Source organism: Aspergillus aculeatinus, assembly GCF_003184765.1.
Source record: "Aspergillus aculeatinus CBS 121060 unplaced genomic scaffold BO66scaffold_49, whole genome shotgun sequence".
NCBI classification, from domain to species: Eukaryota; Fungi; Ascomycota; class Eurotiomycetes; order Eurotiales; family Aspergillaceae; genus Aspergillus; species Aspergillus aculeatinus.
Genome location: NW_020291518.1, coordinates 1 through 27,857, shown reverse-complemented (window position 1 = coordinate 27,857; position 27,857 = coordinate 1). Strand labels below are relative to the sequence as shown.

The following is a 27,857-nucleotide window of genomic DNA, read 5'->3' as shown; positions in this document are numbered from 1 at the left end:
TGCGCCTCGCCCGGCAAAGCGACGGAGGCGGACGAGGAAACCCCAACAATTGGAACAATTACTGGGTACTCGCTATAAAAGAAGCGTTCAGCACGCATGCAGACAGACTCTTCATTTTTCTCCAATCAGAGTTGAACGAGGGAACAAGGTTGCTTACGAGTTGCTGTACTCTTTTCTTTGCTCGTTTCCATTTCCACTAAGCGCCTGCTGCTCTTCTTATCTCTCCGAGTGGCAATCAACCCGTCTCCGGGGTCTCGTTCCTATATCAACCACCTCTCCTCCTTTCAATTAACCCATTCAACCACAATCACAACCACAACCACAACCACAAAACCCACAAAAACACATTCCAAAATGAACTACACCACCCCACCCCAATCCCTAACCTCCTCCCCATCACCATCATCAACGACAACAACAAAACCAACCACCCGACCAACGCTCTCCCTCGACCTCAGCAACCTCCCCGCCCTAAGCCAACCAACAACCCCGACCAACACCCTGATCATTACCGACCTGAACGACCTGCACCTCTTCGACCCCCCGTCCCTAACCGCCCTGCGCAACACCCTGAACCAGCTCGCCCCGCTCAACTCCTTCTCCCCGCTGCCCTCCCTCCGCCGCCTCCTCTGCTCCTTCCACACCGACAGCGACGCCCTGTACATCCGCAAACTGCTCTCGTCGGCCTCGCCCACCGAGAACCCCCTGAAAGCCCACACCGCCACCCACTCGACCAAGACCCAGACCCTCCTCAACCCGAAGGTTTACTTCGGCGAGCCCACCCCGCTGCAAACGGGCCACGACGCCCGCCCCAAACTCCTCGCCGCCCCGCAGGTCGACAAGCTCTTCTTCATCAGCCCGCCGCCCTCCCCGCCCCACGGCTGGGTCATGCGCCCCGAGGATCCCCCCAACAAGGAAGTCCACGCCAGCGATCTCGCCCACGCGCTGGCCAAACTCAACACGGAGATGACTTTCAGCGAAACCTCCACAGCAGCGCCGGAAACTCCCGTGTCCGCCATCTCGGACAAGCTGCCGCGCACCGGGAGCTGGCCCGCCACCACCACCACCACCACCACCGCTACCCGCCGCAGCCGCAGCAGTACCCTGATCTACCACCCCGAAGACCACGGGGGCAGTCCCGGCTTGCCCGCCGTGATGGTCGAGGATACGAGCGAGATCGGCTCATTGGTGGATGATTTGGATGGCGATGAGGATGTCGAGATGATGAGCTATAGTCCCGTCGACGAGGAGGAGACGGTGGGGATGTCCGTCAAGCGCATGCCGCCGAAGACGGCGCGGCCGCCTGTCGAGTTGATGTGAATTTCTTTTTGGGCGCTTGCATTCGTCGCTGCGATTGTTTCTTTTGGGATCCATTATTTTTTGGTTGTGAAGAGAGAGAGAAAGAGAGGGGTGGACAGGTTGCTTGGATATATTTGCTCATCATGAACGGTGTTGGGGATGGGGATTTGGCGTTTGACACAAACTTGGGATCATTGCTTTTCTTTCTACGGGATTTTGCGCATGATGGGCGTAACATACGCATTGTACATAACATACCACTTGCATTGGGGTTGCGAACACTTTTTGGTATTATTTGGGGCTTGTTTATTATTTTCATCGTTCGTTTAATATATCCCTCAGAATGGTGTTAATATCATCTTGTCTATCTCCAGTATTTGCTTTTCGCCTGTAGCCATCTATTATGCTCGTACACATCTCCAGCCGCACAGTTTGATCACTCAAGAAAGCTACGCCTGATAGCGGACCTAGTGGTTGGTTGGAGATCTGTTCATTTGGATTTGTATGTGATGTGGTGTTCTTATGTAAATATGTGTTTAATAGAGTCAGAGAGACAAGACATGAAAAGAAAGCAAAGCAACAAAACACCCCCGTTGCACGCCCTGACCATGAGAGAAACTTCTTTTGATAGCACGAAATGGGAAAAGAGATAATAAGCAATAAAATAGAAATAGAAATTCCCCGAGGTGAGCAGAAATACCCGTGATAAACTCCGTCCGCATGCTGGAAATAGTATCAGAAAAGGTTGGTGAGGATATGATGTTGGTGGTTGGGGTTCTTTGAGCTGGATTGGGACCAAATGTGGTCAGGTCCGGGTTGTAGGTCTAGGAGAAAAGGTAGTGATGACGATGAATTGGTTGGAGTGACCGAGAGTCGAAATCTCGCTGACCGAAGACAACCTGCTGGGTAGACGCAGCTGCTCCCGGGAAGTGGCCCAAACTGACAGCAGAGCAAGACCGCCCTTTCATCTCACATCATCTCACCTCACCTAAAACCCATAGCCACCGCCGTAGGGCGTGACGCCGTACGGCGTGGCAGCACTGGCTCCCCACGCACTGGCACCGCCACTGGCATAGGCCGTGAACCCGCCATCGATGCCCTCCGGCGGCTCGTAGGCATCCGGGCTGCGCATCATATCGTCGTCCTCACCACCCATCATGCCGTTACGGTCCGCACCACCGTCACCCGAGCCAGACAGCGACGAGATGACCGAGGCCAACTTGCGCTGCAGCACAATGATACTCTGCTGAATGATCATATCCGGGTCAATCATGCCGATACTCTCGACATCGATGTAAAAATTGTTCGGCTGAGCGTCGTAATCGAAGGGCTGATCCGGAGGGTTGGCGTGTTCCCATGCCGAGTTCTGAGAAATAGGCCTGTCCGACAACGGCAAAAGTAGAATGATTAGCCAAGATCTTCATCCTTCTTGCCATCTCTTTTGCAGAGGATCTATTATCCATCGTCCTTCTTCGAGACAAATACCCCAGCAGGACGGGACAGGGAAAACATACCACTCCTTCGCCGCATCCTCCTCATACCAGTAATCCACATGCCGCAGATTATTGTGCGGATCGTACTCGAAGCCCACCGCGGCGGTCGGCGCCCACTTGGCATGCTCCTTGGCGATGCCCTTCTTCGCGATGCACGTCATCTTCAGCTCCTGGCCGCGCCGCAGTTTGCAGATCAGGGGGCCCTTGCCCTCGGGGTCCGTGATCACCGGGTTGCCCACCCACTCGTTGGCCCGCTCGCCGCTGACGGCCAGATCCCGCGCGTAGACGCGCATGATCTCGTCGCTCGTGCAGCGTGCGTGCAGGGTCAGCGTCACGCTGCAGCGGGAGCAGCGGTCATCGCATTCGCAGTCGCGCGTGTACTCGACGTCCTGGTCGCAGTTCTTGGAGTTGAGCGGGATCAGTCCCAGGCGGTGGGCCAGGAACTCGTCCGGGAGGACCGAGGTGTTCTTCTCGACTTCCACCAGGTCGATCGCCATCGTGGGGATCTCGGCGAGCATGGTGCGGCGGATCGAGTTGGCGAAGGCTAGATCGACGGAGCTGAGTTTGAAGTCCACGCGGTAGGGCTCGGCCTGTGGTGTGATGATTAGTCATTTTGGGGATGGAAAGGGTTGGTAGGCGAGCTTCTTTGAGAAGGGGGGGAAGGGGGGTAGGTTGTGATGGTGTTGCTTTGTGATGTGAGGTGATAGTGATATTGATGGATGGCGACTGGAAGTTGCTCACCTCGCGGACGGTCACTTGGGGCCCGGTGGGCTCGATGTCCATTTCGTAGTCCATGGTGATAATAGTATGTCTGTTGGCGATGAGGCCCAGAGTGATGGCCACACACGCCGGAAGAGTTATGGTTCAGTGGGGAGGAAGTTGATCTGGAGATGGCCGCGATGAGGCAATCAATTCGAGAGAGACTTGGGAGAACTGAAAGGCGGAAGCTGAGGTGCGCTTGACCCGATCGGGTAATCTTCCCCTGCAACTTACCTGGAGAGACCTCCGCGATGTGTGGATGATGGGATAGCACGTGAAGCCACGCTGGTTATCTAGCCATGAGATACCTTGCTCATTACTCTAATTTATGTTTAGTATTCATTTATGAGCTGTTTCAGTGGTCATCTGAATCAATTCTGAGGTGGTGGTGACCCTCCATGCAACACCACCTTGCATCATTAGTTTATTTCCAAAGACTTCTATAGATACACACTCAGACGAAAAATCAAACAGCTATTATTGTATGTGAGCCCCTGCTGGGCGAACTTTATAGATGTGAAGTGCCCTGAGCGCACAGGTCTCAATCACGAGCAAGATGATATTGGTATCCAAAAGAGAAAGCCAACTCCAAGCAAAGGATCCCATCCCAGACCATGTCTCGATGACAGTAACTTTTTGCCCCATCCGTCAGCAACACGGCCGTACTCCTCTAACAATCTATACTGGCGCTTGCTCGTGAAATCTATGAGGGTGTGAAAACAATAGCAAGGACGGATCGAATGGACAAGATAGGCCATATTCGCGCATCTCAGAAGATGATGTTCGCAAGTCATGCGCAGAAGCCACCAGCTGTCATCCGATCGAGTTCAGAGAGAGAAAAAAAAAAGGGAAATAAAAGAAGAGATTATAAAAACCCAAAAGCATTACAGCCAACCGGGGGTAGGAAGGTCCAAGCCAATCAATGCAAGTAAAAAAGAAAACAGCTTTTCCTTGGCTAGATCATTTCAGGTCGTCATGGAAGCTTGAAGCTTCTTTGCGGAAAACACAAAGCCAACGCTACCGCCGCATGGAGCTGCGATTGAGCGCTTCCAGCAGCTCGGGTCTGCTGGCCAGAGCATCAGCAGCCTGCTTGTAGGTAACCCATTGCCGTTTTCGCTTGTGCATCTCGGGCCACTGTTCCTCTTCGCGGTCCACGGTCACCTCGAAGAACTGGTAGGACGCCTTGGGTGCTGTGGTTGACAATAAAGACGAGGGGCGCATGTCGGGTATTTGCCCCAAGTCCTTATGCACCGTACATATTACCCCGGCCTCTTCCCAGGCCTCTCTGCAGGCGGCTTGCTGGGGGCTGTTCTCGTCCGTCTCCCAACCGCCTTTAGGAAGGACCCAACCGCCGCGCCCTGCGGACTGGATCATCAGGACCAAAGTCTTATCCGCGGACAACGGCACGACACCGGCCACGAGCCGTTCGCCTTTCGGACCGTACCCTAGAAGCACAGACAACATTAGCCGGGTTGCGCGAAATCATAGGTGGCAAACGCGCGGGGAGATGTATTCATAGGCAGAAGAAAGAGTACCAAGAAATAATTGTAAAAGGGTCAACGTGCCTCCAGGGTTGATTACTCACGTTGGTTTTTGCGTCCCACGCGGGACTCCATTGAACGAGGTTGTTCCGTCATGACGGACCAACTGTGACTATAGGATAGAAAGAAAGATGAGGGACTTTTAGACCACTCCACACAAGAAGTCTATATAGTGGAGAGAGGGGGTGGGCGACTGTAGTAGGTCGTTCTTGGGCTTCACGCGACACTCGTGTCAAAGAAGGAAGAGGCTCGATGCGACTGGGGAGAGAGACAACGACCAATGACACTGACTTGGGACGACCTGTCAGTGCTGGAAGTGCTGGAAGTGACGCAGGACACTTCGAACAGTGGAAGTAACAAAAAAGAGGTCCAGCCTGGTGTACGAGAGCTGGCGAACAACCTCTCGGTCGAGTTTCTTTTCCTGAACGCGAAGAAGCGGAAAAAGCGAAGCGGGTCGAAGGGAAGGGCGGGATTTTTTTTTTTCTTGCGAGGGCAAAGAAGAAAAGAAAAGAGTTTAGAAGAGAGAATCAGGAAAATCAGGTATCCCCGTTCACTCCCGCAACGGACGGGAACGTCGAAGAGGATGAGTGAAGACAAAAGCACATCATAATCGGAGGGACAGCGAAGAAATAAGGAAAGGCGGATTTAGGAGGGAAAGTGGACGGAGGGAACGGAGGGAACGGAGGCAGAGAGGGGGGGGGGGGGGGCAATAGAGAGAGAGAGAGAGAGACAGACCAAAGACAGACAGACAGACAGACAGACAGCACTGTCAGTTGGCCAGCTTTGGGGGGGAAGAATTGTGGGCGGCGCACCCCGGGCAGGCACTGGAAAGACATTCATTACCTTAATTGTTATTGTGGAAAGACCGGTAAAACCGGTGATTGTCTTCGCCCCGGAGCGGACTCTGGCGCGCTGGGTGGGCGGTACCGATCCAATACAGACGGCCGAAGCACAAAGGTGCGGTGAATACCGTATTTCTAGTATTACTGAAACGTTACGGATGGTTCTGGTCCGGTTGTCGGTCTGGCCCAGGTACGGTTCGTTCAATTGAATTGCGACAAGCCTAACTAACTTACAGCCTACTAGTACTCGTAACTAGTAGTTAACTCGTAGGTTCGTAGGTACAGTACCTAAGTCTATGTTGCCTCCACCATATCCGAGCCCTCGTTCGGGGTTTTGCTTGACTGTGGCCAGGTCCCAGGTCCATATGTCATGTACGCCCCTTTCCTCTCCATGTCTCATGTATATGGACTGGACTTGACATTGGCTTTGATTTCTGGCTTTTTCACTCTGTTTCTTTTTTGTCTCTGGAGAGGGTTAGTCGATACTGCCGTTATGCATGAAAGCTTGTGGAGTATAGTTCGAAGTCAAGAATGGGGGGGGGGGGGGGGGGCATTGTTGGTTCTCCTTTCCAGCCCACTGCGCAAGACCTACCTTATTATGAGGGTGGGTGATTATGGTTGGGGATCGGTCTTTGCAACCCTGACCGCAATTAGACCTAGTTCATCCTTTTGTATCATGAACCTACTAAGTTACTACTATTCGAATTTCCACCGCTGCGCTAAAGTAAGACTTGGCTTCCACAGTTGCCAAACTAGTGATCTTCCTGACTTAAACAATCTACTTCGTATTATCGATAATATTCCTAGTCCTGAGCGACCCCGAGACTCTTTCTCAGGGTTCCACAGCAACCTGGTAACCCAAGGGACGCGAAGACGAACCATGAAATTCCAGACGCGAACACACGCGCCGTCGCACACTGATCCATTATTAATAGATCGGATACCCGCTTCTCTCTCTTCTCGATCCGAGTGTGTTGTGGTCTGATGAATGGGGAGGAATCACTAGAAACCTTCCTCACTCTTTTTGCACTGTAATTGTTGTATCAGATTCTGCCCGTGAGGGCCCGTGAAGGGCACCACTCAGGGAAGGTCCGAAATCGACCTCGAAATTGCAGACCATATTGATTGGCATTTGGCCGCAATCAACTTGACTACCTACTTCTGAATAAGAAGAGAACCGCAGGGCGACCGATTTCCATAGTTTAAATTTAGATGATCTCATGCCCGCACATCAGTCAGTAGTTTTCCCGGTGGCTCATTGTGCGTCATGTTCCGTTGTATGGGCTTAAACAAGGTGAGTCCAGTCCTGTCATTTCGGCACCTGTCTCGCCTATCGTCCAGTCGTTCCCTCGTGGGTTCTCCCCAAAATAGTATAAGGAGGACTTGACTAGGATGGATGGAGATACGACAGATCACCGATCACGGTGAGGGCAGACTTTCAGAGGGCCTCCAAACTCCCAGGGAAAAAAAATCGGATTTCGGTCCACCTTACTCACTTTGCTTCCCACATCGGGCCTGTGTCCCTTTCAAGTACATGTCTACTGATTTATCGTAATGAACTCCCATCGGCGGAAAAAAGGAACGTGTTCCTAGTTCCCTTTCGGATTTCCTTCAAGTAGTATCCTTCGATCAACGTGCACGGGCGACCTGACCTCCCTCTCCCATAATTAACGCTGCGAACTTACCCTGCAGCAGCAATAGCATTTCAACGGTTTCTGGGACTGATCCAATGATCGTCGCTCGAATTGGATATGGTACCTGCTACTAGGTACGTGGTTGCAATTTTTGCAACTTAGCTTAGTTTAGCTTTCTAGGCTGTTGTGTGTCCTTCAAGAGCTGCATGGGGGAGGGCCGGGGAAGTTCAATGAAGCTGTGATTGTTTGTCTACTTTTTCTTTTCTTTTCTTTTGTTCTTGACTATTGCTTTCACGCTCCTGCATACAAGCTTTAGATTGGATACCATGAGACGCAGCAGCATACACACCCTGCATGGTACATTAGGTTCCATCGATCCTGGCTGGCTTATTGGGAGGTGTCACTCGCAGTTCCAGCAAATTAAAGGCGAACAAAAGGATCAAAGAAAAAGAGTTGCTAGAGGGGAGGATGCGGGGCAATTCGAGAGCACTGACTCGGCCGGTTACGACTTCCATCTGCATGGTTTGAATTGGGGGGTTTAAGCTGTACTTTCCAATTTTTTTGTTTTGAGCTATCACTATGGTTGATAATGATTATCTAGAATTCACACAAAAAAAAAGAGAGGTTGGTGCTGGTGCTGGTGCTGTGTTGAGGAGGAAGGAGTTGCGATCATGCCCTAAAGAAGGGGACAAGTGATGTACCGTACCTGTCCGCTGCACCATAACCATGAATATTCGAACCATGGAGTCGATCCAAGCGCTCGGTTGCTCGGACAATGTGGAATGCGGTGAAATGGCCACTACTTGGGGTAGTCCTGCACATCAATCATGGGAGAAGTGGCTTCGGACATTATAGACGGTGGCGATTGGACCTGGAGGGCGACAACGCAGCAGCGATCTGTGGGAAAGATGCGGATCCCTTGAGCAGTTGAGATCCTGTCGTTGATGCCGATGATGCTTGGACGTTGGGGGGAGAAGCAGGAAGATGCCTGCACGTGATTCAATGATCTGGGGATGCGCGGAAGAAGATTACTTACTGAGGTGTGTGTACCTTTGATTTCCGAACGACATCACATCAGGATCAATTCGAGCGGCGACACCCACTATCCTACAGTACATATGTCCATTCCATTTGCTTCCAGCTTCCCTTCCGAAGCCGCTCTTGCTCTACCGTGAAGAAGGGGGAAGGGCCGGCCGGGCACTTGGCCAACTTCCACTTCCATCGACAAATTACCGTATGGTAAGGGAGATGCTCATACGGCGACTAACAATACCCGTATCTGAATGCATCGCCAGCTGCCAGCTGCCAGCTGCCAGGTTCGACCTCCCTCCCTCACCAGCTGGTGCAAACCCATTATTCAGGAGGTACAGTACTCCGTAGTCCCAGCGGATCTCTGTGCGGAGTGAGTACTCGAATGGAAAAGCTAGAAATGGGTTGTGTTGACCCTGTAGCAAGCATCATCATCTCCCGGCTTACTTGCACCTCCTTCGTCAGTGGCAACAACAAGCAGGGCACACCAACACAACAAGGACAAAAGTACGGGGTAAGGGAATAGATCGCAGCCTCACTGCAGTAGGTGTACTTGCTTTGGGCTTGCTGGGGTGATCAGTCGGTCCTTACAGGAGGTTCCGACATGGGTTCCCTGATCCCTTCATGCAGACCAGCTAGGTTGCTCTTTTCTAGAAGCATCACGAAGTTGGGTATGGTTGGCCAACGGGACACTAACACTGTCAGTAGCTGGGACCAAGCGGGCGTGAATGGGGTGATGGGATGATGAGACGAGTTGAGTTGGGTTGGGTTGTGTTGGTAGTAGCAGGTAACTAAGTTGAAGTACTCATAGTAGATGATGGATGATGGATGATGGATGATGGATGATGGGCTTGCCGAATTGGCCAGCTTCAACCATTCCGTCCCGCATCATCTTCTCTCCATTTCCATCCTCCAAGATCACAACAATCTCGGGCCCCTCAGACCACCACATCGCAGCCACCAGGATACCTACTCTAGTTTGTCATCCTCCTCATCGACAGAGGATATTCTAGTGATTCGATACTATCCGGGTCTTCCCACTTTTCCGACTCATTCTGCAGTTGCATGCATGCCTTGTGAATCCGTTGCTCCATCTCAGACTGCGATCTCCGCTTGGTGCTTGACATAGACACCAACCACCACCACCATCACCAGCAACAACAACAACCAAAAAAAAAAAAAAAAAAAAGCCATGGTCTCGATTGTTGACGCCGAGCAGGCAAGAAAATTGTCGCTTTTCCGGCCTCTAGGTAAGCAACCAGTCATCATAGCGTCTTCAGCCCCGTGCAATCAGTATCCGCCCCAGTTGGTTCCCTTTTCTCTCCCCCAATCGGTGCCCCTCAATGTGCCGGCATGGCATTTTTGCTGCCCCTCATCTCGATCTATACGGCCTTCGCTTCCCCAAAGTACGACCTAAACAACACCACTGCCAACCACCTTTGCCGAACTTTCGTCTCCTGTTCCCGTTGCCTCCAGTGAAAACATCACCAAATCACATTCTTGGTCATTTATCGTCTTCAATTGTCGCCATGTAGACCGCCCCACCGGTTGCCTCTTGCCGCTGACTTCGACCTTCAGGCTACCAACGCAATTCTTGTGGCTACTGCAAATCTGATGATGGCTGTGAGTCTCCCCACGCTGCCCCACCAGAGATGCCCATCACAGGCATGTCGACGACGGCTTCATGCCATGCCAGTACTAACGCGCACCTACTGCAGCGGCCTCCTACTACACTAGCTCGGTCTCTGTGCGACCGGCCCATTATGAGGCCCTTGTCAATCGGGGTTGGAGAAGGTATCGTGTGGTTCATTTGGTGCATGAGAAGTACGAACAGCATGGAGACTAACTCAGGCCTAGATCGGGCACGCTGTACTACAAGCAGAACCTGCAGCGGTCATGCTGCCCTCACTATACGATGAGGTCGGTGATCGGCTCTTTTCCCCTGTCTATGTTTCACGATATTAACCATCATTACAGACTGGAGGCATTGGACTTCAAACCTCGCAAGGATCAACGCAAGGCCGTGAACCGCTGGAACAAGTTCGTTCTCGGTCCTGAATACATCCGTCGAGCCGCGTATCTCTGCCCCAAGACACGGGAGTAAGTCGATCCAAGCTGGGATAGATCCATGAAGGGTCGCTGAATGTCCGCATTGCAGGGAAAAGAAGGCCCGCAAGTCCCACTTCGACCTCCTGGGGGCCGTCCACGAAGCCGAATATAGCAATGTGAAACGGCCCATTGACCCTAAGACGAAGAAGTACCTCGAGCCTGCGCATCGATTCGAGGTTAATCTGGAGGGCGACTCCATCTCTCAGGCCAAGTCCGTCACTTTTACCGGTTTTAAATCGAAATTCTGACCTATCCACCCGCAGATTCGACCTCTTCCGCAAGTATCAGACTACAGTCCACAAGGAAGACGTCTCGAAGTGGCAGACCAAGGACTTCAAGCGCTTCCTTTGCTCAGGCCTGACGCGCTCACCCGCCGATCCGAAGAAGTCGGACGAGAAGAAGCTCGGATCGTGGCATCAGTGCTACCGTCTCGATGGCAAGCTCATCGCCGTAGCTGTATTAGATCTGATGCCTAATGGTGTGAGCTCTGTATACATCTTGTACTGCTTCCTGTTTGCGTGGCCGATTCCACCCAAAGCTGACATCAGTTAGTTATGACCCAGACTATGAACAATGGGAGTTCGGCAAGTTGAGCGCGATGCGGGAGATCGCTTTTGCCGTGGAGGCTCAATACCCGTACTACTACATGGGTAAGTCCATCGATTCAGATCGCGTGCTATTGCTAATATTCCGGTAAGGATACTATATCCATACATGTCAGAAAATGCGGTACAAGGGAACCTTCAAGCCCCAGTACATCCTCGGTATGGGCCCTGTTTCGGCCCCCTTTCACCTTTCCCCTCAAAACTAATTATGATAGACCCCGAATCCTACGCCTGGGACCCTCTCGACGGCGAACTCTCCCAGAAACTCGACACTCGACCCTACGTCTCCCTTTCACGAGACCGCCAAGCAACCACCGCTACTGCTGAGAAGACTCATTCTGAGCCCGACACCGCTGATGCGGAAATCAACGATGAGGACATGTCACTCTTTGACTTGCACATGCCTGGCGTGTTGACTCTGGAGGAAGTGAAGGCGCTAGACCTGGACCACTGGTTGCTTCTGGTGCATGGGTCCTTTGTACATATGATTGTACGTTCCCCCCTTCTCTCCACACTTGGTATATCTGGAGAATGCGCGCTATGTGCATTGTACACCTGGTCGAAGCGATACTAACAAGGGTATGATGATAGGACCTTGTCGGATGGGAGAGAATGCCGATGGACAACCCTCAATCGGTGAAGGGGATTGTCGCGGAGCTGGCGGCGGTGCTGGGACCGGAGGTCTTCAAGCAGAGTGCCGTGGTGCTATTTGATTAGATCCCTAGGCGTGGTCAGGACTCAGTGGATGCATGGTGGTTTCGTTAATACAGCAGCCAAACTACTGTTATTCAAGGGCAGAGGATACAATACTAGAGGAAACCCACCATGTCAGCGAAGTCTCGAGAATACCGATTGCAAGCCTCAAGCAGAGCTTCGACCAAAAGAGAGAAGTAGAACGAATAGGATTTCGACTACTCCGTACATACCATTCTAACTATCGCCGCCAGAGCTACCGCTCTCCATCTCTACTAGCTCATGGATCGGTGATAAGGTGTTACCTGAGTGTGCCAGACATACCTTACCTACCTCCAAGATCTCTCTCTCTCGCCCACCATCCATATTTCTCGGCCGATACAAAAGCACCTATATCCTCCATTAAACTCAGCAGCGTAGAAAGGGGACCCGCAGGTCTACTATAATCTCTGGTCAAGAGGGGACGTACGGTACTTATGTAATGTTATAATTTGGTACGTTAGCGAGAATAGCCCCATGGGCTTATATCCAGTGTTGTCGGAGTATAAGTTAGGTAGCTAGGTAGGGAGGCAGGGAGGCAGGTAAGATAGGTATGCATGCAAGCGATATCGTTTCCCAAGCCGCTTCGCCAGCGGAAAAGGCTCCCTATACTTGGATCGTATTATAAATGAGCTTATGTCCATGTTTCTGTCTGTGTCGATATCTGTCTGTATCTGTATCTGAAAGGGTCGCGTCTGGAAGGTACGAGTAAACAGGTGGGCTAGATCGGGTGTTGGGGGGGGGATATTCACAAAGCATGGCGTGATACTCAGCCCAGCTAGCCCAGCCCAGCTCGTCCACCAAAAGCTTAGAGCGAGTAGAGACCGATCTTTAGCTTGGGAGGAACAAGCACAAGCACAAGCACAAGCACAAGCACAAGCGCGCCGCGGCGGAGCTGGTAGATCTGCCCACCCATGTCCAGATCCAGATCCAGATCCAGATCCAGATCCAGACCCATACGCACCCAGGGTTTCTTTTCTGGCCAACTCACCGGCATATAACTTGCGTATCGAGAACAAAGAGGAGAGAATGTAAGCACGCTAGCCAGCCGCCAGCCAGCAAGCAAGCAGTTGGATCTCAAGTCAAGTCAAGTCAATCAATCAGGCAATCCATTGGCGCATCCCTATGTATTCACAGAGAAAGAAGTGGATGAAAAAGGAAAGAAAGAGAGTCAATGCACAATGCAAGCCTGGATGATGGGAGATTTGTGTGAAAGTGAAAAAAGCAAAGAAATCACAAACAAGAAAAGAAAGAGACGAGGCACGCCCGGCATCCATGATCCATGATAACAACAACAACCACCCAACCCAGACCACTTCCCAGCTTCCCATTCGCCCTACATACACCAACCAGACAAAGAAAGTAAGAGTGGTCAAACCCGCGACGAGGGCCGGGGAGCGACTACCTTGCCTATACCCAACCAAAACAAAAGCCCCCATCCATTTCAATGTTATCTGCATCGAAAAAAAAAAAAAAGAAAATAGAAACCCTGACCGGAGGACGACTGGTAGCACTTCGAAGAGGACAATCGGAACCCCATAACCTTAAAGCAAAGCAAATGATAGCACCATTTCCTGTTTGTCTATCTCTTGAGAAAAGATCTTCCCTCCCTCATCATTCATTGCCCCATCGCCTTGAATTCGCCGAATCAAATCGATCGTCGATCATCGAATCAATGCAATCAAGATCAAACGAAGAAGCCCCTCGACGACGAAAGGAAACATGAAGAGAAGAGAAGAAAACGGAACATCGAGAGATGACAATTTGAAAAAGAACGCCAGTCAGTGAATCAAATCTATGGACGCCAACGGGTCAGTACACTCCATAGTTACAAGCAGAAAACGTGATGTCGTGAGACGCAACCATGTACCCCAGAGAGAAGAAGATGCTGAGAACCATGCCCATGCCCACAACCAGATGATGAACGATCCTGTAGATGTAACGCCCCACCATGTCACATGCATAGCAAGACAAGACAATGCTAACCGGCAGGGATCAGATGCAACGCCGTGTATTCCGATAGATGCGTGAATGGGTAGAGATATGGATGATGACGATGGAAAGAACACACGCAGTGACGAGATGATGACAGATGGAAAACGCCTGGCCATGCTTTTCAGTCAAGCACAAGTCTCGAACCTGTCTGTCAACTTAATCACCACCCTCGTCAATGGCCTGCGCTTCCACCTCATCGCCCTCGGACCCATCCGCTAGCATCGCGTTTGTCGGAATTCGTCGCCCAGCGCCGAAGACAAACTCCATGAATCGTGCTTTCTGTTTGTCGCGTACGCCCCGAAGGTATTCGTAGCTGCCGTCGATGCCCCGGATTTGACCCTCGATCACGGCTCCGATCGGCCCGAGCATGCGTCCATGGCTGTGACTATTGCTAGCCTCAACACCACCTGCGAAGCGGACCGAATCGTTGCGCCGCACCAGCGGACTGACCAACTTTCGACGCAGGGTTTCCAAATTCACCTTGAGCGTGAGGAGGCGTCCACGGTGGTCCATCAGGAGGTGCTTGTTAGTGACAGTCCGACTACGGACGCTGGCAAGAAGCCGTTTGTTCTTCTCGTACTTGCGAACAATGGAGGCATCCGGTCCGAGAACACGGGTCCACAGGGAACTCAGCATCTCGCCCTCCTCTCGTTCTTGCGCATCCGACTCACGAACGACGGTCCGTTGCAGATTCAGGAACTGGCGATCGATAGACTCAAAGAGCCCAAAGAGCGCGGTGGAATGGTGCAGCTCAGTGTTGATACATTCTTCAAGCACACCCAAGAATTCCGTAAAAGTCCGAGTGAGCGTCGCGCGCGTGCGTTGCGCCGAGGTTTGTCCAAGGACCGCTGTTACGACTTGCCCGAATGTGGTGGGTGTAGTCGCCAGCTCACTACCCGGAGGAGCATCGTGGGGGTCAATCGGGCGTTCCATGGTACCCAGCCGCGCAAGGATCTCATGCAGGTTATCGAACATGAGCGTCGGCAACGAGCTAGGCGGTTGCGCATTGATCGCTTCCAGTTCGCGCTTGGCCCAATCCATGACAATCAGGATCGAGTCGAAGTCGGCATCGACGTTGGCGAAGAAGCGAGTCAGCTCCAAAGACAGTGACTTAAGAGACTCGGACAATTCATCCAGCTGGCGCACGATGATAGGCGCGCTGGTCATGTTGGTGCCACGAACTGATTCGCTCAGGTCCCAGACCGCCACGCCGGTTTCCTGCAGGGCTTCGATCTGCTGCGCGCCATGTTCCGAATAGTAAATCAGGGGCTCAAAGGAGCGCGCAAACCCGGATAGCTTGACCAAGTCAGGGATTGGCTGAGGATAGTTCGGGAGAAACAAGGTGCGCATCAATCCTATGGACAAAAGGGCGACAACTATGGATACGAGAGTATTGGTCCGAGTGCTGGTGATCTTATCAAACTTCTCACGCAGGTACCCGCATATGGCCGCCAATGGTTCACGTTGCTGAACTTCGGCGCGTACTTGGAACCGGATATCTTCATGCAAAGAAAAAATCACAGGTCAGTATTCCGTACCAGCTCGCTGGATAGAGTTGTGCTCCGAAGTGGTACCTACAACTACTAAGGTCCTGCTCGGGTGCGAAGTCCACCTCGATGTCCTGACCAGCTTGCCCGCCAGCCGGAGCTCTGCTTGGCGAACGTGCCTGGGTCCTTTCGGGGCTCTGTAGCGACATGGCCGTCGGCGCGCATGCTGTGGTCTCGGTCATAGCGGACGACTGCTTGCGATCCTTTGTCACAGGGGCCTCGACCGCATCCTCGTACTGTGGGCTACCTTCACGCGATTGCGCCGGGCTCACCCCAACTGTCGGCTTGAGGACGGGGCGCTCCTTCTCCGGACTGCGAGAATACGCTTCGTGGCGATACCAACCACTTCCTGGATTGTAATCGTGTCTGCGAAAGCCGGGTGGTGACCAGCGCTCCGTGTTGGGATTGGGGTCTTCATCATCTGGGTCTGATTCCTCCTCGCGGAATCCCGAATGCTGCGACGAGAGACTGAAGAGGGGTGAACGCTGTGTGTTACTGCTGCTTTCAAAATCCTCGAGCGACGCATCCAGAGACGGATGGTCGTCGAAGTTGTTGTCGAGTTCGTCTAACATCTGGGACGGTGTTTCACAACGAATAGCCACGAGAGCCAAGGATCCTCTTGATCGCGCCAACGATCTGGACGACACCTCGCACTGCGCGGACGAGGATACTGCGCGAATGGTGGAAAAGGTCAAGAAGACTTGATCAGATGGTTAGTCGCAAGCGCGCTTAGATACGATCTGAGCTGTGTTCTAGGCGCGGATGGATGGGGAAGGTGGGGGGAGGCATGAAATGTGAGAGCGAGGTGAGGAGGTGAGGAGGTGAGAAGGTGAGAAGGTGAGTGGAAGGAAGAGAGGGGAGAGAGAAGTCTACCCAGAGTTTAAAAGATAAAGTGAAGGTGAGGCCAGGGAATGGAATGCGATCAGACAGTTAAAAATGAGGACCGTAAGTGAACGTAAGTAATTAGCCTGGGTGCCTGAGGACCACAAGGGCGACCTGAATCATTCACTGGATTCACCAGGGTAGACGGGTGAGCGATCGCACGCGCGCAAGACCTCACAGAGGATCAAGTACAGATTATAGAGGATAGACGGCAGTGTGTGCGTGTGTCAATAGGCCAACCAGTTAGTCAGTGTTTAGAAACGGTTATGGGATGCGACAAGTCACAGCGGGTTCTCCGCAATACACCGTCAAAAGCAACTGTGAGAGGTGCTTGCATGAACCACCACTATAGACACAGAGCCACAGACACAGGCACCGCAAGAGAGGGTGCCACCTGTGTGAGACAGGGAGAGGAGCTATGGAGGGATGCGGTTAGTGGAGGGCAGATAAGATAGTCAATACACGATCTGAATAGACTATATAGATAGATAAGATGGGGTGCGTTGAGGCAAGCAAGTATTCAGTATTCCGTCCGAAGTCGGTGCAGTATAAGATTGCGATGGAAGTATAGAAATATCAATGCGATTTCACACACGGGGTTTCGAGGCAAGCAGGTAAAGTAACCTGTTTCTTTTCCAGGTACAAGTAGATGATACGCGCCCCTCGCATGTCTCGCTGGTCGGAGGGGGGGGTTCGGAATCCGTATTTAAACAATGGAGGGGAGGGGGGTGGCTGGACCAATCGTGGTGGACTAGCCCCGGGTCATGTGCGATGGGCTAAAACCGACTATCTTTGGAGAGGGAGTTTCGATGGAGCTTGCAAAATGTCCTTTCTCTTCTGATTGCCGGTAGAAACCGATGGTGGGGGAAAGCCCAGGGGAGTGCGCAAAGTGCGCAAAGTTGTTGCGTAGGGAGCGCATCTCAAGAACCCCCCGTTGTTCCATCCATCGCATAAAGGGCAGACAACGTGCGGACATCGATGCGATAACAAAGAAGGGCGGAAGGACCTGAACCAAGAATACATCCCTATCGATTGTGAACGGGGGGGTTTATCGATAGCGATAGTCAGCGAAGAAACTCTCAAAGTGGGGAGGGGCAAAGGGACGCTGTGGCTGAAGTGCTGCAGAGCGAGGAGGGGGAGAAAGAAGCCTGATACTCCCGATGTACAGTACGGATGAACTCTCAGCAGCTTCGACACGTCCGGTCGTGCTTACTGCCACGCCATCGTGCTCGGTCACATCTTCCGATTCGCGTCATTCGTGGTCATCCCTGGGTTCCGATCAGTGGTACATACCGTACTCCGTACTGTACTGTATATCAGTCCCCAGATTATCTCACATCTTCGACCAGATGAAAATCCCATGGTTCCGAACGGGGAGAGGTAGCACTCGCATCATGGCTTGCCTGCACTTTGAATGCGCAAAGATAGACTGTTTGTCTGAGGAAGTGCACCAACTAAGCACCAAGTTGGTCATGGCGGTAGCAGGCTGTAGCAGGCTGTAGCAGGACAACTGGTCCAATCATGTGGCCGAGATGCTTCTCCAACGATGCAAGGATCATCCGCCAGATTGCCGTTGCAGTCGAGACTTGTCTCAGCAGCCGTCGATGATTGATGGATTCACGTCTCTCACCCACCCTCTCTCTCTCGGCCAGCAACGGCGGGAAAATCAGGGAACCTTGAAGCCTGGCGGTTGCCCGACCGCCGACCGCCAACCCACCGGTACACGTGATTCTGATCATCCTGAAACGCCAGACTCGGCCAACGCATCAATTTACTGCAACGGGAAAAAGCACAGACGCACCTAGAGGTCACTTTCGGCGCGCATGGCGTCATGAGAGGAGATCTTTTTTCATTATAGTCTCACAGAAAAAAAAAATATTGATACCATCATACACAGAGCAGGGCATTCGTTGGTCACAAATGAAAAAAAAAATAAACAAAACGTCAATCGGGAATATGTGTAGTAGACAGCGGTCGCGAAGGAGGCAAAAGGCTCTATAGCATCCTCTTTTTTCTTCCATCGCACAACGATTCCAAAGTCTATCGCATGTAATCAAAGGGTAATGTTACATGACCCGACCAAGCCGCAGAGACGACCGAGTGACCAGCTGTTTCCAGCACGCAGAGTCGAGGCAGACCCGTACGTCCCGGTCGGGGTCTAGAAGGTTTCACATAGGTGAAGACATCTAAGCGGTGGCCTCCTTGAGGTAACTGTAGGAAACACATCCGTTAGCTGACGGTGCCTAAACCGATCGCAGGAAGGAACGTACGTGATGAGGTCGTTGCGCTCCTTGGCCTTCTTGAGACCACCGAAGGCCATCTTGGTACCGGGGATGTACTTCTTGGGGTTCTCGAGGTAGGGGTACTGGAAGGAAGCATGTTAGTCAAGTTGATCACGATTGGTGCGCGGGTCGCGAGGGTGGGCTTACGAGAGTGCTCTCATCCCAGGTGACGTCGGCCTGCTTGTTGGCGTCGGTGTAGGCGTAGCCGTCGGAGGAACCGGTCTTACGGCCGAAGAGACCGTGGAGGTTGGGGCCGACCTTGTGGGGACCACCGGCCTCGACGGTGTGGCACTGAGCGCAGCGAGTCTGGAAAATGCAGAGTTAGCCACCGAGTCCATGAAATGGATGCAGAAGAAGACATCAACTCACCTGGAAGAGCTTGGCACCCTTGGCAGAGTCACCTGAAAAACCGGAGATGTTAGCCGCAGTCTGGATGGGCATTTGTGTTGCCGATTGCTGGGGCTTTTCGCAGGCCTCCAGCTCGGCCTCGCGCATGTGAATTGTAGTGAGGAAACAGTAGGTGTCGAAGCTCGTCATGGTCCTGAGTCTTTCGCTGGTCTTGAGATCTTGTGGTCTGGTTCATGGGCCTTGCAATTGCAGTCAAAGAGGCAAAGCAGCGACAAATTGTCAAGGCGACAGAACCGACAAAGAACCCATGATCATAACACATCGAGACCAGACACCACCACCCAACACCTGGCCCATGCATCCGGCAGGCCCGAAGACATTGTGTTCAAGCCGAGTCTTCGAGGCGACCAGTGCATGATCGGTGACACCGGGGAGATCAGGGAAATTCCAAGTGGAATGCTTACCAGGAGCGAAACCAGCGTCCTTGCCCATTTTGAATGTGGTGAAGGGGAGATGTGAAGGGTATTAAAAAAGAAAGGTAAAGAAGGTAAAGTACAGAGGAATTGGATTGAGCGGAGGAGATTCCGGGGGAAGAAGGGAAAGCAGAAGGGGAGGACAGAAAAACTTGCGATTGCAATTTGTACTTACTGGGAAGAGCGGCCCCAACAGCCCTTTTCCCGTGATCCGGGCCTCCGCCAATCAGCGCCGCGATGATTCAGCGCAACGGGCGCATCCGGGACCAGATGCCGGTGTGATTTTTTGGATCATGGATGAAAAGATGAGATCACCAGGCACAGTTACCTCGAGTTACCAGCCTAAATTAGAATGGGAGTCCCGAGTCAATGAATTGGCCTGAGGTCTATTGATTGTTATGCTGTCTAGACTAGTGTTTCTTAATTGATTTACTATACAACCTCTCTCTCTCTCTCTCTCTCCAGGTGTTCTCGACCCCTACCTGGGAGGTAACTCATGAGGTATGATCTCATTCTACGCTCATTCCTGCTGACTCTGCCTGCCGTGCCTTCGGGATCCCGCAACCAATCGGTTGAATTCGATCGGTGTAGAATCACCAAAGAATGGTTCAGGACGAGACTGAACAATGGAACTCTGAGGGCGATAGGGGATGAGATGAGAATGGTGAAAGCACTACATCATTTTTGCCATCGCCTTTGCTTTTGGGTGACCAGAGCCCGGGGCAGATTCGGGGGTACGGAGCAGCATTTGCAAATCCCTGGACGGTCATTCGTCCTCCGAGTCTGACCGACTTGGCGCTGGGTTTACGTTGTTCCGCTCCGTCGCATACTGTAGGTACGATACTGTACGTAGCAACAATCGCCGCCCGGTCAAGTAAACATGCGATGCGCCGGGACGATGTCCATGCCATTCAATGACTTGCGCAGTGCAATGTACGTAGCTATATAAGACACACACTGCGCCCTCGAATATCGCAGTGCATTATGCTTGACATATTTTCCTCAGACCAGCCTTCAAGAAGCTTGGCCCAAAAAACAAACCCCAACCTAGTAACTTCGCCGTAGTATCGCGACTATCCGCCATCTCACGTGACAAGCTCACAAGCCCAAGCCCACACCGCCCGGCACCACCACCACCACCTTCCCGGTCAAGAAAATTGCCCGTATCAGGCATATCAATCAACCTCGAGGTCAGCTGGCACTACATCCACAAACCTACCACCCTCCAACCCTCTCCCCCAACTCTCAACCCCCAACCCCTCAAAAAAAGATGCAACCAACAACGACAATCCGAATCCCGCGCTTCCTCCTCCCACGAGGCATCCCCACCCCTCGAACCCTCCAACAAGCCCTCACCACCCGCACCACCGTAACAACCCGCCGCTGCGCCTCGAGCAAATCCACCTCTTCGAAAACCAAAGACAAACCGATCGTGCTCCCGCAACCGGACCGATTCCGGCCGCCGTCGCACCCGCAGCGGCGCGTGGTGCGCACCAGCAACGGGCGCGTCGTGAACGCCGACCCGGTGCACTACGGCCCGCGCCTGACGGAGGCCGAGAAGGCGGCCCAGCGGCAGAAACAGTACCCCAACATGTTCCCGCCCGAGGGGACGGTGGCGCATAAGTTCCTGACGAATCGGGGGATTCATGTTTGGATTGCTATGGTGAGCTTTATCTACCGCATGTTGTGTATTCCCGGGGGGCTGTGGGTGGAGGGGAGTTGGGAGGAGGAGGAGGGGTGAAGTGTATACTGCACAGTTGAGGAGGAGATACCTTAGTAAATGCTAACCACGGCTGCTACGGATAGGGTGTCCTCACTTCCCTGGCCACGTTCACATTCACCACGAACTTCAAGCGGTCGTCGCCGTTCGCGCACCTGCTCCCCTCGTGGTCGGGGTTGCTGTCGCATCCGTTCGACACGGTGGGCCAGGCGCTCGCGGTGTTCCGGATGCATGTCGAGCATTCGTCGCAGCAGACGCGCGAGAAGCGCCGGCAGCGCGTCGAGGACGCCGAGAAGCGCCGGCAGTATCGGATTGCGCATGGGTTGGAGGAGGCGTCTGAGACGGCGGAGGGTGCTGATGCTGCGGCTGCGGCGGCTGCTCCCGCGGAGGCGGTGGATGATCAGTCGCCTATTGCTCGGGAGGAGGTGGCCGGCGACGGCACGTATGTCGATTGGGAGGGGAAGAAGAGGCCCGTGAAGAAGTGGTTGGGTATTTGGTAGGCTGTTGTCGGATCGATCCATCCGGTGCAATTGCGGAGGTAGAGAGGGATTGCAGTGTGTAAGATGAGGGATGTAGTTGGGGAAGATTTTTAGCATATCTTAGGTCTATGTACAATACTACTAGCTTTCTATCCTCCTCGGCGGGTTGTGCTCGTGTCTACCGGGGGCTAAGCATCGGGCGAGTCATCGCTGTGGTCGAGGATCACGCTCTTGCGGGTGGATATGCGCTTCCCTTTCCTCGCAAACAAGCCCAGGAGATGTGTCTGCCATGTGGGAGGACATTTTAGCCACCCGGAGCGACAAGCCCCATCCAAGCCCTCCTGAACCGCTCAACCAACCTCCACACTCTCCAAACCCTCCAGAACCTCCTCACCAACCCCGCCCTTCTCCAGCACCAACTTGACCATCTTAGCCACCGTCCGCCTCTTCACCCCGCCGCGACGAGGCCTCCACACGCCAGGAACCTCCTCCTCGCCCGTCACCGGATTCAGAACCGCCGCCGACTGCTCCTCCGAGCCAGCAGCACCAGCCGTAGCCCCCAGCGTCGCCACATTCTCGGAATTCGGCACCCCAGGCTGCGTCAGCCGCGAGGGGGGATCGATCGTCCGGATCGACAACAACTTCAGGCCGCCCTCGGCACCACCATCGCGCGTCACCGAGATGGCCAGCACGGTATCGGCGACGGCGATCTCCTCGCGGTTCGGATCGAAGATGACATTGTCGCCCACGGCGATCACCAAGAGGGTCACCGGCGGCCGGACATGCTGCACGGGAGGCGGAACATCGCCCGTCGCCGTGCCACCGCCGAACTTGGGGAACGAAGAAGCTCTGGGGTACAAATACTCGGCCGCATTCCAGTCATCGTCGAAGAAGGGATCCTCCTCGCCCTTGGATTTCAACTTGGGGAGTTTCGTCGCCAGAAGTGCCAGATGTGTCGTCAGGGACAAGAGGGGGAGGGGGTAGGAGAGTGGTTGCGACAGCAGTAATACCTGTTTCATGCGTTGTTAGTTAGCAATTGAACTGGACTCCAATCCAGCAGAATCAAAAAATGGGGACGTAATCTCTTACATCAATATACAACCGCCAATGCCACCTCCGATTAATCACCAACCGCCCCTTCAAACCGCCCTCCATCTCCCCTTCCTCACGACCGTTACCACCCTTTCCCCCCGAAGAAACACTCTCAACCAACGGCTCCCGCATCATCTCCGCCAGAAACACCGGCAGGGCATCGTCGTCCCGAAACCCGGGGATCTCAATACTCATCTGCACCCACGACCCATGACCGGCCGTAGCAGCCCCAGCCCCAGCGGCAGAACCCGACCCCTCCCCACCCTCCCCATCAAGATCCCCCGCGCCTTCGGCCTCTGCAAGAGTGTAACTGGCCGCAGCACCCACCACCGTCCGCTCCACCTCGGCCTTCACGCCGACGATCGCCTGCGTCCCGTCCGCGAACCCGACGCGCGCGCTGCCGTTCGTGCCGGGCAGCAGATCGGTCTCGGCGGTCAGCGGCCGGAATTGCGTCGCCGAGCGGCCATCGGGTCGGATGGGGTTCTGGGGGAGACTGAGCGAGGTGTAGAGGTAGGAGAGTTCGGCGGGGGAGATGTGCGGGGTTTGCGAGGCGGAGGTGGCTTGTCGTTGGGTTGACATTTTCTCGGTTGGCTTGTTTGGAGAACGAAAAGACGAGGGCGTGTGAATCGAAGGGTAATATTAGATAAGTGCGGTTGAGGTAGAGGTACAGGCAGTCTCCGCAGCTATCGACAGCCCTTCGAGGAAACTCGAGATCAAGGACTAAAGTGCTGGGAAATGGATGGCTTCTTGCTTGGATGACTGAGCAGCAAGATTTTGTCGCAAAGAAGGTTGAGCGAGCTTAAGCTGAGAAGCCCTGTATGACCTGCTGAGCCGAGCAGTCTTTCGGTCGCGCCAGGCTTATATTGCTGAAATGTTAAAGAATTGACAAGTCGATCTGAAGCTTTTGACGTAGTGCTGCTTTGGGAAATTCTGCCGGAATGTCGGCGGAACGGTTGTTCCGCCTCGGTGGATTCGATCTTCCATACCTACTATTTACTTATCACTCAAGATATCCCTTTCTGCGTACTATGCTAACTCTTTGCCATTCTTTCACACATAGAAAAACAATATATGCCGATACATACAGACGTCGTCTGCGGAATTAGATGTGTATATATAAATAGACGAATATGTCGTCGGAATGATCCTATATTACAAGATGTTGAAGCTCCAGACCAGCCACCGATGCTCCTCAGCCAAATCATAAACTGTACAACAGGTGAAGCGAAGTTTTGGGTAAATGTGCAAAAGCCCTCTCCATCCGCGGAATGAGGGGTTGAGAAGGGGAAGGGGAAGGGGAAGGGGAAGGGGAAGGGGAAGGGGAAGGCTTGATGACTGAGGGAATGTTGCCACAGGAAATATACATAGGGATGAAGGGAGTTTGGACAAAAGGAAAGGTGGTATGAGTATGTAAGACATGTTGGGAAATGATTCAGATATATATATAAGGTGAGAGATGGGTGTAAGAATTGCGACTCGCGCAATTGGTATCAAGGACGAGGGATGAGCAAATGTGCAGGTGTTGTTGTAAAAATTGCCAATGAATGGAAGACGAATAAACGGCATGCCGAAAACAGGTTGCGAGGCCGACTGTATCTATGAATAAGGCCTTTGGGGTATGAGAACAATGCAAACAAATGAAAGGCAACCCCGGACTGAAACCTCGGGCTATACAAACGGGTATGGGAAATGAAGCGCAGGATGCAAGATGAAAGAGAAAAAGGCTGCCAGTCCTCACACAAGATAAAATCACACAGTAGACACCAGATCCCCCGTACGCCTTGCTCGGTGAAATTGCCGGTTACGCGCATGACCACTCATTTTTCTGACTTTTTGGTAGATGCAAGCATATTCAACGGAAGATGACGATGAGTTAAAAGAAAAGTGCGAAGGCCGGCCAAACCGAAGCTACCGACAAGTTGCTGATCCGGTCATGAACTTGGTGGTAGCCGAAGCCGACTTGGTCCATTCGGCTTCGTCATAAGGCGGTGTGGGCCATTGGCGGTTGGAGTTTGCTTCTGTCTTCTCAGCTGGGACTCGTCGACATGGAGTCGTCTCTGGGCCGAAGAAGCCACCTTCGCAGTTAGCGGAAGGCGATGGAGTTGGGTAAGGGCTTGGCAATGGACGCCCGCTGTCGTTACCTCCAGCGGCGTGGCTGTAGTGGGATGAGCCGTCGGAGGTGATATCAGCCTGTGCTAGTCGCCGAGCAGCTTTGCTGGCCGAATGAAGCACTTCGTCAAGAAGCTCATCCTCTTCCTCGGGAGTTTCGTAGCGGTGGATAGGGTTGTTGGACATGTGCATTGCACGCCTAGTCCGGCTGGAGATGGGCGCTCCATTACCACTTGTTGAGACAGGGCTGTCGCCCATTGTCCGGATGGAACCTTGGGGCATGGACTGGCGTTTGGTGCCGTCCACATGGGAGGTGATCTGCACCGGGACATTGCCCCGATTGTTGGAGTCAAGAGAATGCCTCACACTCTGTAGGGCCTTGTCTAGTTCCGCAAAGTCGGAGGTGGACTTGGATTCACTGACGTTGACAGAGTCCAGAGCCAGCGAGGAACGGTTTGACCAAGGCATGCATCCAGCGTTGGATTCCACATCATCGCCGGAGACATTGCCCTGGTTGCGTCCAGATAACCGGCGAGCACGCTTGCGCAAGTGAGAGAAGAAGCTCTCTTTCGGCGTGATGACTGCGCTTCCACCATTGAGGGCCCTTTCCGCCTCCTGCCTGTGGACATCGGCATAGTGATTGCCGTTCGAATTGACTGACAACTGCCGGCCGATCTTCTTGCTGGCTTTCCCCGCGCTATCGCCGGAGTGAGCCAGGGATGCATTCGCTTGCGCTGTGACGGCGTTGGACAAGGGGGACACAGGTCGAATCGAAGGCAGAATAGGCATGGGAGCGCCATTGGCCCAGGTAGCCCGCTTAGTTGGCGCGGGTCTGGTCTTGCTCGGCTGCAGCTCCGAAGGATAGGAGGTAACGCTTGGTTTGGCGACATGATCGTTCTCCGTAGGCTGGACCGGACTCTCAGACCTTCCAATCAACGATCTCCTGAACCAAGACGCCTTGTAGGTGAGTGTGGGCGAGTCGCTCTGCTCCCGAGTAGCACTCTTGAGGACCTTCTCGGAGTGCTTGCGACCCAAGAGGCGAGCGGTCGAAGATTTCGGTCTCAACGGATCAATGGCATCGGCAAAGTACTCATGGTTCAATGCCTGGGTAGAAGTCGGCCGGTTCTTGGGATCCCACATCAGGCACCAGGTAACAAACTGACTAAGGGCAACGGGCCACTGAGGGGCTTGGAGAATGCTTTCCATCGAATGAGGGGCCATCTGATATTGCGTTAGTGCCTTGATCGGGTGAATTGATGCACCGGTGTTCATGGTTCGTACCTTTGGGAAAGTGAAACCCAGCTTCTGAGCCAAGCGAGAACCCTCTCTCCACTCACCACCTCCGAGCTTGCCCCCAGACTTACTGTACCAGTTACCGGGGCTGCCCATGATTTCACATACGCGCCACACCTGGTCAACCTCATTGCCTCCGGGGAATAGTGGTTTCAGGGTTGCAATTTCAACAGCCATAGCACCAACGGCCCACATATCCACCGGCGCGGAGTACTCGCCAGCACGTAACAGGACCTCGGGGGCGCGGTACCATCTCGTCGAGACATAGGTCGTATAGGGGGATTTCGAGTGTGTCTCGCGTGCCAGACCAAAGTCGGCGATCTTGACTGTGTAGGTGGGAGGGGTGGAAGGAGGAGTGACGAGGTTAGAGTAACGGCTGAAAGCGGAGTCGTTCGGAGCAGATGTAGATACTAGGATGTTTTCGGGTTTGATGTCGCGGTGGAAGAAGTGGTGAGCGTGAATGTGGTCGAGACCTGAGAGGATTTGGAATAGAATGCTTTTGACGTGCTTCTGATCCAGGGGCTTGTGGTCACGAGCCTTCATTAGTTGGTAGAGATTGCCGTCCATGTACTCCATGCAGATATGCAGTTTGCGCGAAAGCGGGTCGAGGAAGATGTCGAGGGCCGGGACGAGGTGGGGATGGGGTGGAAGGGTCCGCAGGAAGATGACCTCACGCAACTCCAGACAGGGACCCAACGATTCGAATGTCTTCTTCATCGTCTTGATCGCCACCTAAGCAAGGAATCAGCAAGCCTCACATCGCATCTCGGCATAGGCCAGGAGCTTACCATGGTTCCTCGTCGTGCAACATTGGAGCCAGCTGTCCGTACACGTGCGACAGCCACGCTACCAAAGCTGCCATCACCAACCTCTTTGATGACTTCGAATCTGTCTTCAAGAGAGGCGACGGAGGCGGGAGCAATGCTCCTCACGGAGGAATGATCGTAGCAGACAGTCATAGTGTCTATCTCCTTTCGAGTCTCTGCCAGCAGAAAAACCAAGGGAACTCTTGCGGGTCGAATGAGTCGTGGAGGGGGGGAGGGGAGGAGAGGGGATTGGAGTCAGCCGGGTTGGTACCGGAGAGGTATAGAGGAGTGTCGACGGGATATCTTCCTCGTAACGAATGTGTCGAAGGTGTTTTAGTATAGCCAGGAGCTCATCATTCGCAGTTATACTAAGTTGAGTCTGCGAAAGGAGTAATTCTGTCCATCGATGATAATGATGGACGGTCGAGGGGTGAGATCGATGAGGTAGGTAAAGTAAAGTAGGTAGGTAGTAAGGTAGGCAAGGTAGGTAAGGTAGGTAAGGTAGGAAGGAGGATGATTGATTAGATGGGGAGGGTAAAATGCAGTACGAAACACAATTCGACAAGAGGGGGAAAGGGGTAGTCATGTAGTTCTCAGGAAAGAAGCGAGGGTGGAGGAAGAGGGAGATCTGGAAACAAGATGGAAGACCCAGAGGATTGGACGTGATCACTGTAGTGATAGGAGCGGACCCGTTTTGAGGTGGACACTGGGACACAAGCTAAACGAAAGGAAGGATGATCGGAGTACTACCGCCTTTTGGGGGGAGGGAGAGAGAGAGAAGACGGAGG

The 27,857-nt window shown here is 53.2% G+C and overlaps 9 protein-coding genes across 9 annotated transcripts; 3 read left to right on the top strand and 6 right to left on the bottom strand.

The window, feature by feature from the left end:
- Positions 1–130: 130 nt before the first annotated feature.
- On the top strand, positions 131–1,654 carry cbpA (putative calcineurin binding protein; the record flags this gene model as incomplete). Its single annotated transcript, XM_025647996.1, has 1 exon — positions 131–1,654. A coding segment is annotated over exon 1 (961 nt), but the record flags the coding sequence as incomplete, so codon positions are not given.
- Positions 1,655–2,287: 633 nt separating this feature from the next.
- Positions 2,288–3,587, bottom strand: BO66DRAFT_331107 (DNA-directed RNA polymerase II core subunit RPB3; the record flags this gene model as incomplete). The annotated part of the gene is made up of 3 exons (XM_025644077.1): positions 2,288–2,678; positions 2,814–3,382; positions 3,534–3,587. 3 exons carry the CDS (start codon positions 3,585–3,587, stop codon positions 2,288–2,290), a joined length of 1,014 nt encoding a protein of 337 aa, XP_025500367.1.
- An 869-nt stretch (positions 3,588–4,456) lies between these two features.
- BO66DRAFT_171480 (NUDIX hydrolase) lies at positions 4,457–5,380 on the bottom strand. The gene is made up of 2 exons (XM_025642301.1): positions 5,137–5,380; positions 4,457–4,996 (listed from the first exon to the last, which is right to left on the bottom strand). Exons 1-2 carry the CDS (start codon positions 5,186–5,188, stop codon positions 4,569–4,571), a joined length of 480 nt encoding a protein of 159 aa, XP_025500366.1. The 5' UTR covers positions 5,189–5,380; the 3' UTR covers positions 4,457–4,568.
- Positions 5,381–9,789: 4,409 nt separating this feature from the next.
- Positions 9,790–12,028, top strand: BO66DRAFT_414199 (arginyltransferase; the record flags this gene model as incomplete). Its single annotated transcript, XM_025649456.1, has 11 exons — positions 9,790–9,847; positions 10,176–10,220; positions 10,316–10,391; positions 10,455–10,517; positions 10,575–10,697; positions 10,756–10,917; positions 10,970–11,206; positions 11,259–11,356; positions 11,405–11,470; positions 11,527–11,801; positions 11,903–12,028. 11 exons carry the CDS (start codon positions 9,790–9,792, stop codon positions 12,026–12,028), a joined length of 1,329 nt encoding a protein of 442 aa, XP_025500365.1.
- A 2,166-nt stretch (positions 12,029–14,194) lies between these two features.
- BO66DRAFT_414198 (uncharacterized protein) lies at positions 14,195–16,157 on the bottom strand (the record flags this gene model as incomplete). The annotated part of the gene is made up of 2 exons (XM_025649455.1): positions 14,195–15,537; positions 15,617–16,157. 2 exons carry the CDS (start codon positions 16,155–16,157, stop codon positions 14,195–14,197), a joined length of 1,884 nt encoding a protein of 627 aa, XP_025500364.1.
- A 2,579-nt stretch (positions 16,158–18,736) lies between these two features.
- BO66DRAFT_297437 (c-type cytochrome) lies at positions 18,737–19,244 on the bottom strand (the record flags this gene model as incomplete). Its single annotated transcript, XM_025643203.1, has 3 exons — positions 18,737–18,832; positions 18,897–19,055; positions 19,119–19,244. Coding segments are annotated over 3 exons (381 nt in total), but the record flags the coding sequence as incomplete, so codon positions are not given.
- Positions 19,245–20,840: 1,596 nt separating this feature from the next.
- On the top strand, positions 20,841–21,790 carry BO66DRAFT_331123 (uncharacterized protein; the record flags this gene model as incomplete). The annotated part of the gene is made up of 2 exons (XM_025644079.1): positions 20,841–21,233; positions 21,377–21,790. The coding sequence occupies 2 exons, from the start codon at positions 20,841–20,843 to the stop codon at positions 21,788–21,790; spliced, it is 807 nt and encodes a 268-aa protein (XP_025500362.1).
- Positions 21,791–21,901: 111 nt separating this feature from the next.
- BO66DRAFT_356497 (exosome non-catalytic core subunit RRP42) lies at positions 21,902–23,795 on the bottom strand. Its single transcript, XM_025644885.1, has 2 exons — positions 22,859–23,795; positions 21,902–22,779 (listed from the first exon to the last, which is right to left on the bottom strand). The coding sequence occupies exons 1-2, from the start codon at positions 23,438–23,440 to the stop codon at positions 22,120–22,122; spliced, it is 1,242 nt and encodes a 413-aa protein (XP_025500361.1). The 5' UTR covers positions 23,441–23,795; the 3' UTR covers positions 21,902–22,119.
- Positions 23,796–24,598: 803 nt separating this feature from the next.
- Positions 24,599–27,068, bottom strand: BO66DRAFT_170658 (serine/threonine-protein kinase). Its single transcript, XM_025642300.1, has 2 exons — positions 26,252–27,068; positions 24,599–26,191 (listed from the first exon to the last, which is right to left on the bottom strand). The coding sequence occupies exons 1-2, from the start codon at positions 26,978–26,980 to the stop codon at positions 24,770–24,772; spliced, it is 2,151 nt and encodes a 716-aa protein (XP_025500360.1). The 5' UTR covers positions 26,981–27,068; the 3' UTR covers positions 24,599–24,769.
- Between the last annotated feature and the right edge of the window lie 789 nt (positions 27,069–27,857).

Bases quoted from the DNA above. Each gene is read 5' to 3' on its own strand.
- BO66DRAFT_171480 (XM_025642301.1), bottom strand. From the start codon at position 5,188: ATGACGGAACAACCTCGTTCAATGGAGTCCCGCGTGGGACGCAAAAAC. The intron at 4,997-5,136 runs GTGAGTAATCAA...CTGTGCTTCTAG, and splicing joins CGTGGGACGCAAAAACCAAC to GGTACGGTCCGAAAGGCGAA.
- BO66DRAFT_356497 (XM_025644885.1), bottom strand. From the start codon at position 23,440: ATGTCAACCCAACGACAAGCCACCTCCGCCTCGCAAACCCCGCACATC. The intron at 22,780-22,858 runs GTAAGAGATTAC...CGCATGAAACAG, and splicing joins ATTGGCGGTTGTATATTGAT to GTATTACTGCTGTCGCAACC.
- BO66DRAFT_170658 (XM_025642300.1), bottom strand. From the start codon at position 26,980: ATGAAGAAGACATTCGAATCGTTGGGTCCCTGTCTGGAGTTGCGTGAG. The intron at 26,192-26,251 runs GTACGAACCATG...ACGCAATATCAG, and splicing joins TGGGTTTCACTTTCCCAAAG to ATGGCCCCTCATTCGATGGA.